Genomic DNA, 15,318 nt, shown 5'->3' with positions numbered 1-15,318 from the left:
CTCTTTCTTCTGCATGGCAAACATCAAGCTGTAATACTTAGATCAACTCTTTTACACTTTATGTTTCTAGGCGCTCAGGGGCTACTTTTAATTTTGTTTTTAATGCTCTTTCTGGGTCTGTCCCTGTTTTGGAAGCCTAAAGCGTTGAATACTATACTCTGGATAATTGTTTTTGTGAAAACACATATAAAATATTTCTAAAACAAGCCTAAAGAGTACACAATAGTCAGTGATGCTAGTTCTCTGGACTCTAAGAGGGTGACTGAGTGGAGTGGGCTAGGGTAGAAGCATGTGGCTCTAAAATGAACTTGTGAAGATAATGCTAACAAATGCTCAGGATTAATGAAAGTGATTTTTAGATTACTTCTAGGATCTAACTTTCCAAAACAGAAAAACTGGTTCTTCATGGTCTGAAAACTAAAATGTTTCATGTCTATTGAAATAAGAGTTCTTTTTTTAAGTTAGAAATACTTGCATTTTATTTAACCTTAAATTTTAGGGATTAGGTTTGTCTTAAGTTAGCATTTGGTCTTGTTTTATACCTATTGACAAAACTGGCAGTGTGTATTTTTTAATCTATAATAATTTTTATTTATATTAGAAATATGAAACTTCAGAAAGTGTGTGAATGTTTTATTAAAAAGTCAATCAGTTCTATCATTCTAACAGTTAATTTTAAGTATCCACCCACCATCTTTGGTAGATTATTTTTTACCATTTCCATAATTATAATCATACACCCAATTCTATATTTGGCATGTTTTACATAGCACTATATCATAAATAGACTCCTATGTTTCCCAAATAATTCCATTTGTAACTACGATATTTAATAGTTGAAACATGTTCTATCATGTTTAGACACATATATGTCTTATATGTGCTACAATCTATAGAAATATTATATTATTGCTGAATTTGGGGGTTACCTCGAATATTTCTTACTATAAATATATGACAGTAAACATATTTTATGCATACTGTTTTTCTCATAGTTCAGAATTTATATTTGGATAGTGTCTGAATAGAAGGCTTACTTAGTTAAAATTTATTAATTTTTTTATAGCACATGATATATACATGAAGTGTGCTTTCTACAAGTGTACCACCCAGGTTCCCATGCCACTAATAACCTACTAAAATCCTGTCCTATCAAGATTCCTAAGCATATTTCCCAAGTTATCAATAATATCATAACGGTTTACTTAGTTGCTAAAAACATTTGCAAAGAATGACCCTTTAAGGTTTGTCAGATCTTTGCTTTACATCTCTTAACTGAAAAGATTTCCCCCCAACTTTCTAGCATTAGAAAAAAATAACCTACATATGATCATTGAAAAGGTTCACCTCACTCTAGGCAAGAAATTTAGAGATCAGTACCTAGAAATGGAATGGAAACATTTGGGAATTATAAATATCAAGAAAACATTCTTCAAATCTTTAGAAGAGAAGAACAGATTACACCTCAAGGAACAAAAATCAGGATGGCATCAGATTTCTCTGCAACACTAAATACCAGACAATGGTGGTGTCTATAGTTTTGATGAGAGTCAAAAAAAGACATATAAGGATTTGGAAAATGATATTCATACATCCTCTAGCCAACTAAGAAATATATAATAATTAAAACTCATGGGCTTCCCTGGTGGCACAGTGGTTGAGAGTCCGCCTGCCGATGCTGGGGACGCGGGTTTGTGCCCCGGTCCGGGAAGATCCCACATGCCGCGGAGCGGCTGGGCCCGTGAGCCATGGCCACTAAGCCTGCGCGTCCAGAGCCTGTGCTCCGCAACGGGAGAGGCCACAACAGTGAGAGGCCCGCGTACCACAAAACAAAAACAAAAACAAAAAAACCCTCATGAGTAGCACAGTTATGTTATTGTTTTAAACTGATAGGGAAAAAAAACTAGACTGGAAATTGGAGTTGTTTTTGATACTGAAAGTATAATTATAAAACTGAATGTAGAGGTCAAAAATTATTACTGAAAGCAGAGATGATGAAAACAAAAAGTTTATGCCTAAAACTCCAGATGTTTATAATAAGGGTTAGGAAATGGAAGAGGGAGATGTAGAATAGAAAGAGAAAGCTAACTTCATTTTTCATAAAGAAACATAAACGATAGTTTGTCTTAACATTGGTACCTTTAAAGCTTAAGATAAAAATAGTTTCTTTTCTTTAATTTTAAAGGACATCTCATTAGATGCATATGAGAGTGCTTTTCTGCTAACAAGTGAAACAGGTAGATAAAATACAACATGAAGTTTAAAAATAAATGGAGGGGAGATGATTTGATATATGAACACACAAAAAAGCTGAGTTTGCAATGTCAATTTTGGGCGAAGTAGATTCAAGGCAGTGATTATTAAACATGAAAAAGAAAGGAGAAATGGACAAACAATAATAGAGTATTATATATATTTGAAAGAACAAAGGGACAAAAATTAGAGATAATATAAAGATATTAGGCAAATGGATAAAAATGTAGAGCAGGAACATGGATATTTTATTAAATATCCCTGGGAAATTATGAAAATTGGTCATTGATTAGACCACAAAAAATTATTCAACAAATTCCTAAATACAGAAGTTGTACAGTATATCTTACCTGGACACAACTGGGAAAGCTAGAAATTAAAAAGGAAAATAAAACCTCCAACCATTTGTAAATTAAAGTATATCTTTGGTTAAATCTACAAGGTTTGATATTGGTGTTCTCGTTTTTTTCTAAATCATCTAATCAGTATAATTTTGGTTTCCAGTTATATCCAGTAACTCTTTGGGAAATCGAAATTATACTTATTGGATGATTTAGGAAAAAAATCATGAACACCACCATCAAACCTTGCAAATGTAATCAAAGGTAAATTCAGAGTGAGATTTACAGTTTTATATTCTTTATATTTTAAAAAAAGGAAATAAATTAGTTAATCTATTAAGAATTTTGAAAATAAATGAAACCTTTTTTACAAAATAGGAAAATAGAGATAATTTTTTAAAGAAGAAAACATATTAATTAAACAGAAAAAGAAAGTGAACTAATAGAACAATTCCTGGGAAAGATAATGATGAGAACACTAATTCAATTTAGGAGAGAGAAAACAAGTCATCATCTGTCTAGTGCCAGCAGCTCAGTAAGGCAGTCCAGGGCAGGTGGGCAGGCTGTGCTCCACAAAGTCATCCAGAGACTAAGGCTAGTGGGTGCTCTGCCATTGTTCAGGACATTGGTTTTGTAGGCATGACAGAAATTAGATCTCCAGTTTAAAAGTAGGAGGCAGTCTAGAAGTGGTGCATACCTCTTCTTCTCACATTAGTAAGAGACTAATTCTTGGTGAGAGCAAGGGAGACTGAGCAATGTACTGTAGCTGGGCTGCCAGGTCCCTGGCTACAGTTCTATTACCATAGAAGAAGAGGGAAACAGATGTTTGTGGTCTACTGGCAGTCTCTCACAGCTGCTACAGAGGACCTTTTTAAGCACGTGAAAGTGGTATGTATGTGAATAAAACTAAAAATCTCAATGGAATGAAGTTTTCTGGGAAAAGTATAAGTGAACAGAATTGTAGTAAATAGAAGTAGAAAATATAAAAAGAATAATGGCCATAATTACTTCCAAAATTGGCTTTGTATTCAGGCAGTTTTACCCGCTGCATATTTTTTAACTTTACAAAGTAGATAAACACCATATTATGTAAATTTCTTCAGAGCATTATAAGAGTTTGCAATCCAGTCCATTTTGAGAAGGTAGAATAATCCTAATGCTTAAATTTGAATATAATCCAGCAAGGAATTTTCTAAACCTGTCTCATTTAGAATATAGATGTAAAGATCCTAAATAAAATATTAGCCAATGTAATTCATTAGCCTATTAAAAGGATCATCCATGATGATCAAGCATGACTTACCTCATAAATACAATGATGGTTTAAGAAAACTATCAATATATAATTACTTATATCCCCAAAGAAAAACCAAATGATACCAATCAAATATGAAAAGGCAAAGTGTCTTTGCCAAAAGAAAACCAAATAATACCCATCAAATATGAAAAGGCAAAGTCTCTTTTATTATTCCTGATCTTTGAAAATTGTTTTTAAAATACTAGGCATAGAAATAGTTCTTAGTATGATAAAGAACATGTCTTCAACCAACAGCTAAAATATTTAACTGTGCTTTGCATTAAAATTGTGAAGACGGGAAACCTACTACAGGGCCCTGATTAACCACTGTTTTGATTTCTACAGTTTTAGTTACTCACAGTCAACCAAGTACTGAAAAAAATTAAATGGAAGATTCCAGAAATAAACAATTTATAAGTTTTAAAATGTGGATCGTTCTGAGTAGCATGATGAAGTCTCACCATGTCCTGCTACATCCTGCCTGGGACGTGAATCATCCCTTTGTCCAGCTTGACCCACCCATTAGTCACTTAGCAGCCGTCTGGGTTATCAGATACAGTGTAGTGGTATCACAGTGCTTGTGTTCAAGTCACCCTTACTTTACTTAACAATGGCCCCAAAGCATAACAGTAGTGGTGCAGGCAATTCAGATATGGCAAAGAGAAGCTGAAAGGGCTTCCTTTAAGTGAAAAGGTGAAAGTTCTCAATAAGAAAAGAAAAGCAATCGTAGGTTGAGGTTGCTAAGATCTGTGGTAAGAAGGAGTCTTCTATCCGTGAAATTGTGACAAAGGAAAAAGAAATCTGTGCTAGTTTTCACACCTCAGACTGCAGAAGTCATGTCCACGGTTCATGATAAGCACTAGTTAAGGTAGGAAAGGCATAAAATTTGTGGGTGGGAGACATGAACAGAAAACATGTTCTGATTGACAGCATTGTTTTGGGCCAGAAAGCATATTGAGCCTCTACAGAGACGTCAGCAAGAGATCTTCTGAAACAAGTGACACCAAGCCATTTACTGCTAGTAAGGGATGGTTACACAGATGCAGGAATAGGTGTAGATCAGAAAATATAAAAATTACTAGAAAGGCTGCTGAAGAAGCTGCTGCCGCATTTCTGGCAGAGGTGAGGAAGATTAAGGAGAGAGACCACATTCACATAACTTTTATCACAGTATATGGTTATAATCGTTCTATCTTTTTATTAGTTATTGTTGTTAATCTCTTACTGTACCTAATTTATAAATTAAACTTTATCATAGTTATGTATGTATAGGAAAAAACATAATATATATAGAGTTCAGTACTATCGCAGTTTCAGGCATCCATTAGAAGTCTTGGAATCTCTCTCCACAGATAAGGGGGTCTACTGTATGACCATTTTAAATGTTTCTCAAACAATACTTTTATCTGACTTAAAAATAGTATAAGTGTGTTAATAGTAAAGACAAATAATTCTCTGCCTGGTCTCTTCCTACCTAGTCTTACCTTTAATCCTTCCAATTTCTAATAAGTATATCACTATTTTAGCTCCTCTGTTATTACCGTCACAATTTTACATATACTTAAAGTATTTTTTTCTTTTCCACCAAATGTAGACTTTATATCTTGATTCCCCAGTGTATAGTTAGGCAGCTGGTTCTGTACCATCCTTAATAACTAAAACTATTAGTTATTTAATGTGTAGAATCTTGATAAATGCTAATTATGTTATAATCAATTGCATTTTATTTTTAAGCAAAATTTTATTTTATGCCTATTGTTTTGAAACCTCCTTACAGAAGTATATACAATTGTTTTTTTCTTCCAGAGGCCACTAGTGATAATAACTAAGGTCAAAATAAGAACTATTCTAGCTTTTATTTCAGATTTTTATTTAAGAAGGGAAAACATAAAATAACAGTATACATCTCTGTTCTTTAAATTCAGAAATAGGGAATTAGAGAATAAAAACTATTATTGAAATTCAATTATATAATAGCATTTAAGAGAAGGGGCAAAATGGGAAATGGTGCTGGACATATATACAAGGGAAAATAACACAGAGAGGAAGGGGCACAGATTGACTTGTGCCTTCTTATAGGTAGAAAGATATAAAAACAGAAAGTCCAAGAGAGGAGACTTAAACAAAGATAAATATATAGAAACATGAAGAAAGATTTCATGGTGACTCTTTAAAGTTCATTTTAATATATCCCTGGAAAAGCAAATAATTGTTCCATAATTTAGTTCATTTGAAAACACCAAATTTAATATATTATATTTATAAAAAGCAGATAAAAATTATATTAGTCATTTGGGAAAATATTTTTAAAATTAAAAGTAAAGTTTTCACTTCCAAAAAACCTTGAAATTCAAGTCACATGACAAAGTAAATGATTTAAGAGCAGTTAGAAAATACATATGTGAAAGTACATGTTAAAAGCATACAAAGTAAACTAGTAAAAAGAAAAAATACTTTTAATGATAATTAATATTTTTACATTGCTCCAAAGTCTTATGTATTCAGTTTAGTTAGAAGAAGTATTTTAAAGCCATATTATTTATGTCTTTCTTTTTTACAAGAGAGAGAATATAAAAAGTCAACCCTAAATAATTGTGGATATATTATACATAAAGGATTTTCCATGGTATTCTAATGGGAATTCACACAAATCCAGTGAAACTAATGCTTTGTAGTAGTTCTTAGTATAATTAAATTATTTGCTCTCCTTTTTAAATTCAGTCACAAAGCCCCAGAATAATATTATACATACTTTATGAGTTAGAGCCAACAACAACTTTCTGTGGATCCTCAAGTTGTGAGATAAATTTGTCTCATGAGTTGGAAGTAAACTTGAGACAAGTCTCAGAAATTCCAGCAATGAAACCCAAGAAATGTGGTACTTCTCCTGTCTACATTAAGCTCTAATCCCCAAAACTTGATTCGTATTTAGCTTACAGTTTCAAAGCATGTATTATTTACTATTGCTACCGTATATAAATGAGCAAATTAGGCAGTTTGAGAAATATACTCTTTTACAAAACTTAGAGTACCATTTAGTGTAACTCTTCAGTGTTTATTATCAGACTCGTATTTTTATTGATCAACATGGTGTACCAAATGGTACTCTAAGCTTGAGTCCACACAGTACAATAAAGGAGGGAATTATCCCTTGTCAATAAATCCCAGAAGAATGGATGGATAATTTAGCTCAAAAATGTGATCCACAAAGTGAAGTTTGGACTGCAGTGCTCTGTCCCAGTGCTTTGTATTGGGTAAATAAACTGGATAATTACTAGTATTCTGTTCACTTCAATTTGTGTCCTTAGGCCAAGCCTAGAAATTGCTATTATACCAGAAAACTAAAGCATCGTGCTCTATACTAGAAATCATGTAGCTATAAAGCTCTTTATTTTCAAAACACCTGTATTGTTATGGCCAAAGTATGATTATTATGCAAGAAAAAATTTCTATAAAATTCTTGTGCCACTGTGAGGGAATAGGTGCAAACTATAAAATTGTGAGACATCTTTAAAATATAGAAGGCAATCTCAACAACAGAGTAAGAGGCATATTTAAATCAGTTACCATAACCTGATCCATTCATTTGTTTGGTTGATTCATTCCTTCCTGACTATTCTATTTAAAATTATAATTCTTACCCACTTTACTGGGAACTCTATTTCCTGCTCTTTTTCTCCATAGCACTTATTGGGCTTTCTTTCCCCCTCTCACTAGAATGCTAACTTCAAAAGGGCAAGGATTTTTTTTTTTCTGTTGTGTTAACTGCTGTGTTGTAGAGATTGTAAAAGGACCCTTGGCAAGATATATTTTGATTTTGATATATTGAATTTATTAAATAATTTTGAAGTCATAAAATGAACATTCAGAAGGCATCTCAAAGATTTAACTTGTTAAATCTTCAACTGTATCATTTATTTTGTTTCACTTTTAAATAACAGCTGAAAAAAAAATCCTTAGGAAACCTACACAATTAAAAACTTAGAAGAAAAAAACTAGTGTATTATATATCTTTAAACAATGTAGTCCCCCCAAAAAGAGAAAAAATAAAGGAGCCAATGATGACCCAACACCTTTACTTGTTAAACTTTAGTTTAGATGCAAACAAACATTTTTTTCCCTTTAGGTAGGCAAAAGCTTTTTTAATATACTTGCCAGGCAAAAGAATTGCAGGAGAAATAGCATCTTTGAACAACACTAAGGAGGTGCAGCAATTCACTGAATTCTGTTTTGTTTTTGTAAACCTACTCAACATTGTAGTATACATTTCTATAAAAGCATAGGTGAGTGTGTTTTAGAAACTTGTCTCTCTTTTTACTGAGTCTTTTTTATTGCAAAAACAAGTTTCTATTCTGCAATTAATTAGAAAAATAGTGACATCCTATGTCTAGTTTTCAGTACTAAGAGCAACTTCCCCATTAAAATAATTGACTGTCAAAGGATGTAGATCAAATCTTTCTTCCTAGATCTGCCTGTAACCATATATATTTAAACTAAAAGAAGATAAATGTTTGGTAGTAAGTTTTTCTCTTACTGTAACATTGTGTATTAAAATTTTAAGCAAGTTTCATTAAGATGAAAAACAATTTGCCTTTCATTTTTTAAAAATGTGAGTGTTGATATTATAACACAAAATAGAGCTATCTGACAAAGGGTGGGTATTCAATTAATGTACACTGAATGAAATTGCATGCTTTTGCTTAAAATGGGATGATAGATTGATGTTTCATCTTAATATGTAAGAAATATTATTTCTCCTTTTATACTTCTATGCTTTATCAGAAGTTTAGAATGTTGGCATTCATAGGTAACCAACATTTTAGATAACCACATTTAAATCTAGATTTCCTCAGGAAATACTAAAATCATTGGCTTTCAGTGATAATAACTTCCAGTACTATAGAATAAACATGTTTTAGTATTTTTATCAATTTATATATCGGGAAATATATGCTACAAATATACTGTGATATTATATCTTCTAATGGAATATTAATTCATGAATGAATAAACTGATCTACAAGTGAGAAAAGTACAACAAATACACTAGATCCAGGATTTGTTTTGAGTTCTTTTCATAACAGAACTGTTGAATTCATACTGATCTCTCTTCAGCATATTTCTGCTCCCTTCTTGGCTGTTCTTAGTATTTGTAATGTGTCTAACGAGATTGAGGGATGAAATCCATGGTTGTAAAATAGTTGTATGTATTACTGCTCTATTTAAGAGTTAAATCTACAACCTTGACTTGATTACAAAGAGCCTATCCCAGAGTTTTTCATATTCCTATTTCATGAAGCCGTAGGATTCCATGAAATAATCTGCAAGTAAAGTAGACTGAATTTTTCAATATGATTTTCTCATAATCTGTTTATCTGAGACTAATCTCTCCAAATCTAATTCCTTTCTCTTATTCAATCTCCTAATTACTTTTTCATCCTCATCACCCTGTTTTTTGCTATCAGTTATATTTTGGCTACCAATTATAGTATATCAGAAAGTGAAAAATGTGCGTGTTGCCACCTATAGACAGAGAAGTAATTATACTTATTTATGACAGAGAAAAGCATAATCTAAACAGAGTTCTTTTTTCCAACTCCTACAACCACCATTTTCAAATTTGTTACTTAAATATTTATCTATTTGTTGTTTATGTTGCCATTTCAGAAGGCTGTGCCTTAAAATAAAGCATTTACTTAAACTTCTATCACTTTATCATTTTATTTGCCTTTTATATTTTACTCAAATATACTATCTTATTAAAGTTCTGTGATTTCAAAAAGTTTAAAGAGACCTGTTTAAACCAAATAACTTAGTCATATCCTAAACTAACTGCTACATCTTAGTTTACCTCTGGAGTGGGGGAAATTACCAATATTTGTTCCCAGGAATGAAAAGCTTCCCTTCCTACAGTCTATTATCAATCAGTCTTTTGTTCTGTGCCTTCTCTGTAATGATATAGGTTTGTTTCTCCTTTATTCTTTGCAGAGTGCTGCAGCAGCTCCCAGTCCAGTGCTAGGAAACATTCCCCCAGGAGATGGCATGCCAGTAGGTCCTGTACCACCAGGGTTCTTTCAGGTACTCAGAGAAACTCTGACTAGGAATGTTAAGGCATAGGAACTCCTGTTCGATTTTATTGAAATATATGAAGGAGAATGAGGCTATTTAATCCTTAAGGTAAACATAACGCTGTGCAGCCAACTCTTGATTATTCAGAGACCGGTTATCTTATATGTAGATTAGCCCTTCCTTCCAATATTTTCTTTATATTGTCAAATTTTTATTCGTATATTTTACCATTTCACTGTGCAAGTAAGAAAGAAAGGTAGCTGAAATGCAAATTAGCTAAGCTAACTGTGGTGAAGATTTGGTGGGAGAAAAGGCTAATGGATGAGGTTTTGGAATGATATATGGATTTTAACTATCCAAGCCATCCATATCTCCACAGACTAAAGATAATCAAGATTTGGCTGTACTTTCACATTATGGCTAAGTCATAACCTAATCATTTATCAAAATTATAGGCTATAACAAAATATTTTGAGAATCATCTTTGTGGCTTTTAAACTGGAATTTTTATCAGTATCATTATATAACATTTATAATATCAGATTTTAAAATACATGTTAGTATTTTAAATTTGCAACAAGCGCATTTATTTTAGCAAAAGATGATGATTTTAGAATTACATCACTTTTCAATTTTATGGCATCCATATTTAAATCTGACAGTTTTTTAACCCAAAGCTACATAGATTCTGAAGTTTATTTTTTTTTTAACTCCATAGTTAATTTTATAACACCCTTTGAGAAAATTAGGAAGAATTTTGGAGTTAAGAACTGCAGTTGGAAGGCATTACAGGAATTAATGTTATATGCTATATTGTTAATGAATTACATCAGGTACTTATAAACTAATTTGTCACTTTAGTGTTTTATATTTTCAAAGTTCTTGTTAATCATTTGTTAATTAATACATACCATCATTTCAGTGTAGATCAATGTACTTTATAAATGTGAAAATGGAGAAGTAAAATTATAAGTAATTTTCCACAGTACAGCAATTGAATAAAAAAGTCATAATTAGAACCTAGTACTAAGTCTGAAATGTAAAGTCCTTTAGGATATGCTATTTGTCTGGCTACTCTATATTAATATTCAAAAGTCTTAGAGCTCACATTCTGTCTTGAGGCCCCTTTCTTAAAATCTAGGAACATATTATAACTCTTGGTTATTAATTAAACAATCACTGTTTACAATAATAATAATAATAGCTAACACTTAGTAACTGCTTACTGTATGCCGTGCTTTGTTCTAAATATTTCATGTGTATAAACTCTTAATTCTCACAATAACCTAGGGGTAAAGTAAGTATTATCATCATTACCATTGCACAGATGAAAGAAACAAAGCATGATAAGCAGTTTGCACAAAGTCAGAAAGTCACAGGACTGGGATTCAAGACAAGGCTTTCTGAACTTCTGCCATTGACTTTACCTTTTAAAGTTCATAGTTGATCGTGACTCATAAAATATTTCTAGCTCATTTTATATGTTTTCCTCATGCTCTTATTCCTCTTACTAAGGATAGATTGGAATTAGGGAGTAAATCAGAAGAGTTTATCTACTTACAAGAGCTAGTAGAAGCTCTCTAAGTGGCACTTTAAAAAAGAGGCAGTGGGTTGGGAAGGAAGCCAAATTCTTCCTAGGGTTAAGCAAAGAAGTATAAACCTATACATTTTCATTTTTACATTTTGTAGAATGAACCATTCTTCCCTTACCTGCCTTGTGCCTGAGTCTTGGTAAGAGTAGTTGAAACAGAATTAACTTCTGTTTTAATCCAATTAGATAAACACTTGACTACTACTAGATGCCAGGTACTGTGGTAGGCATATAAAAATGAGTGTGTATAATATGTACCTTCCTGAAGCTCACTGTCTAGCCAGTGAGTCATTATTAAAAATGAACAACTGTAATACAGCAAGATATGTGCTGTAACAGAGTAAAGTTCTGTGTTGACCTAGAAGAGAGAGCTATTAAGTCTGCCTGAACTGTAGCTAAGAGTGGTTTGGAAAAAGTTTTCCAAGAAAACAAGCAGAGGAATGATATTCCAGAAAGTGGGAAAAGTATAAGCAAAAGTATAGAAGCATCAGAATGACCTGTGCAGAGGTGTTCAGGGTAATATGAATGGAAAGTAGAGGGGAGGGCAGGCAGGAATTTCTGAAAGTGAAATTGGAAGATAAGCTGTAGCATCTTGAGAAGGGCCTTATATGCCATGTTAAGAACTTGAGTCTTTATTCAGCAGGCATGTAGGAACTGTCAGACATCTTTAAGAAGGTCCGTGACCTGAATTCAAACTACAGAGTAGATTTAGGCTTTGTTAGGCACCTATGATATAGTTGTATACTAAATCCCTGCCGTTAAAAAACTTACACTGTGGTGAATGAGGGAAAGAGAGAAGGCAATTAGAATTTAGAAAGAAAATGGCTATATTAAATGAGTAGTGTGTGTTTTTAGAGCACATCAGAAGGCCACCAAACCCAATCTTGGGAGAGTCATTGTCAGAAAAATATTGTCAAAACAGTAAATAGGGCTTCCCTGGTGGCGCAGTGGTTAAGAATCCGCCTCCAGGGCTTCCCTGGTGGCGCAGTGGTTGGGAGTTCACCTGCGATGCAGGGGACACGGGTTCGTGCCCTGGTCCGGGAAGATCCCACATGCCGCGGAGCGGCTGGGCCTGTGAGCCATGGCCGCGGAGCCCGTGCGTCCGGAGCCTGTGCTCCGCAACGGGAGAGGCCACAACAGTGAGAGGCCCGCATACCACACACACACACACACACACACACACACAAAAAGAATCCACCTGCCAATGCAGGGGACACAGGATCGATTCCTGGCCCGGGAAGAACCCAGGTGCCATGGAGCAATGAAGCCCATGCGCCACAACTACTGAGTCTATGCTCCAGAGCCCGCAAGCCACAACTACTGAGCCCACGTGTCACAACTGCTGAGCCTGCTCAGCTAGAGCCTGTGCTCCTCAACAAGAGAAGCCACCGCAATGAGAATCCCGCACAACGCAAGGAAGAGTAGCCCTGGCTCGCTGCAACTAGAGAAAGCCCGTGCACAGCAGCGAAGATCCAATGCAACCAAAAATAAATAAATAAAATAAATTTTAAAAAAAAATAAAAAGAAAATAACAGGGATGAATTCCAATTGAGACTATGCTAAAAACCAGAAAGTTGGGGGAAAAAAACCAGTAAATAAAATCCAAATTGGCATCTAAAGATGAATTAGGCAAAGGAAGCAGAGAGATATGGAAAGAATATTCCAGGAAGAGGGAAAATAATTTCTGAAGACCCAGACAAGAAAGGAGAGAGACCAAATAATTCCAAAAAAAAAGAGAGCTAAGGGGAGAATGGCTGGTGATGAGGCTCCAGAGTAACCTTGAGGAGCCTTGTAGTTTAGTTGAGTTTGAACTTGATCTTAAGGGCAGTAATAAGCTATTGAAGGACTTTAAGCAGAAAAGAGGCATGTTCACATTTGCGTTTATAGAAAAGTCACTCCAGTTATAGGGTGTAGCGTGGATTGCAGAGGGACAGGTTTGAAAGTAGGGAGACTATTTAGGAGGCTATTACAGTAATCCAGGTGAGATTTGATGATAGGGACCACAAAATGAGGAGTAGGTTTGAGGTAGGACAGATGAAGAGGTTCCTGTGGGACCTCCAATTAGAGATATCCCTTAGGCTGATGAACATACAGCTTTGAAGCCTAAGACAGTGATCTCGGCTAGAGAGAAAAATTGCAGGATTGTCATCATATCAAGGACCTGAATCCACAGGCGTAGATTGATTGTCCAGGGAGAAAGTACAGAATGAGAGAGTAAAGGGGTATACACCTGGACTCAAAAAACACTGACCCTTGAAAGAAGAGCGAACACTACAGCACCCATTAAAGAGACTGGTGCAGACTGTCAGCTGGTTGGCTGTGACAGTAGCTCAAGAAAGAGACTCTGTGGACCTACTTAAGAACAGTGGCAGCAGGACTGGGGAGGAAGAAGCTATGCCTAGTATGTATAAGGCCTATGCCTGGGCCTTAGTTGATTAACAAAGTTAGGGGTAGAAGGGAGAGTTGGAGGAATCAAGGATGACTCTGAGGTTCCTACTTAAGGCCCCTGGAAAATTTTCATGTCTTAATCTAAGTTAGGAAAGATAGTGGGTAGAAAAAGTTTTAGATATGTTTGAGCATGATAAATGTCATTCCTTTTTATCCAGGGAGACCATTCCAGCTAATCGTTTAAATACTCGTTTCCCCTATTCAGTAGGCTTAAGTATGGCCAGTCTCCCTAGAAATGCGTCTCTGAAATATTGGAAAGCTCAAGTCATCTAACTTTTGAAAAAGAAATAGTATGTTACCTTTGGTACCTATCATGATAGGATCAGGGTACTCAAATGTTTCCTAAATATCAATATCGGTTTCCTGTCCTTCAGCATGATTCTGACCACAATGCTTGTTGTTAATGAAGAGCAGCTACCTTCTATAAGTAGAAATAGCACCATGACAATCATAATTCAAGTCCAAACACCATTTTCTAATCCAGTTCCATAGAGATAGTGATGTCCAAGAATTATCCAGAGTATGAAAATAGTTTTGAATCCCTGTTCTTAGTGAGGAAATGCAAAGGTTATTTGGGGATGGCTGGATGGGACTAGACCAGGAAAAGATTGAGCCTATTAGAATTTAATGAATAAAGGAAAGTAAAGCAAGAAGAATTTTAATTAATTAACCCATAAAGCTTCACCAGCTTCAGCAGTTCTGAGCTCTACTCACTTTGTGATCCTACCATAAGAAGTACATTGAAAATATTCTCCTAAATAGACAAACATTCTCATTTTATCCCTGTTTACACTGCAGAACAAACCCCCTCTTTTCCATTATAAGTATAGACTTAAATATATTACCAAGTGGAATTATTACAAACTCTAAATTTGTGAATTCGTAACAACTGCATTTGAATAATAGCAGTTAACTCAAACTCCAAAATAAATAGTTACGATTAATACCCCATACATTTAATAAGTCCATCCTGGAAGATGGTCTCTAGATTAGCATCTGTCAACCATGTTGATATCTGTCACATCTATTTGTGACAGATATCAACATGGTTCAGACTTAAACCTTGACCTTTTTTAATTGAAATGGGAGTGCTTCTATTGTTGAGTAGATCAAATTAAGTAAAATAAAGGGGAATAGTTGGACATGCAAAAGGAGGTGTCTGTTTAGTAAAATAAAGCTATTTGAAGTAAGACACATTTATTTACTTGGAGTCTTTTATCAAAGGAGTAATTTGTATAAGAAACCCTCTAATTTCTCAAAGTGACCTACCATGGAACTGGTGAATGACTTTAGAGCAACTTTCTTAAATTGAGGAGTGT

The 15,318-nt window shown here is 34.2% G+C and overlaps 1 protein-coding gene across 10 annotated transcripts in view; it reads left to right on the top strand.

Moving 5' to 3' along the window:
• The window catches only part of SSBP2 (single stranded DNA binding protein 2), a 309,851-nt gene that overhangs the window by 203,572 nt on the left and 90,961 nt on the right, over window positions 1-15,318 (top strand). For 5 of the 10 annotated variants that reach the window (XM_059063307.2, XM_067031245.1, XM_059063305.2 and 2 more), the window contains one exon: window positions 9,880-9,969. The exons of the other annotated variants lie outside the window; for them this stretch is intronic. In XM_059063307.2, the coding sequence (XP_058919290.1) occupies window positions 9,880-9,969 (90 nt within the window). The remainder of the gene's footprint in view (window positions 1-9,879; window positions 9,970-15,318) is intronic. 10 annotated transcript variants of the gene reach the window in all.

The sequence above is a fragment of the Kogia breviceps genome, chromosome 4 (genome assembly GCF_026419965.1).
Source record: "Kogia breviceps isolate mKogBre1 chromosome 4, mKogBre1 haplotype 1, whole genome shotgun sequence".
Lineage (NCBI taxonomy): Eukaryota > Metazoa > Chordata > Mammalia > Artiodactyla > Physeteridae > Kogia > Kogia breviceps.
This window is presented reverse-complemented; position numbering and strand designations above follow the sequence as displayed.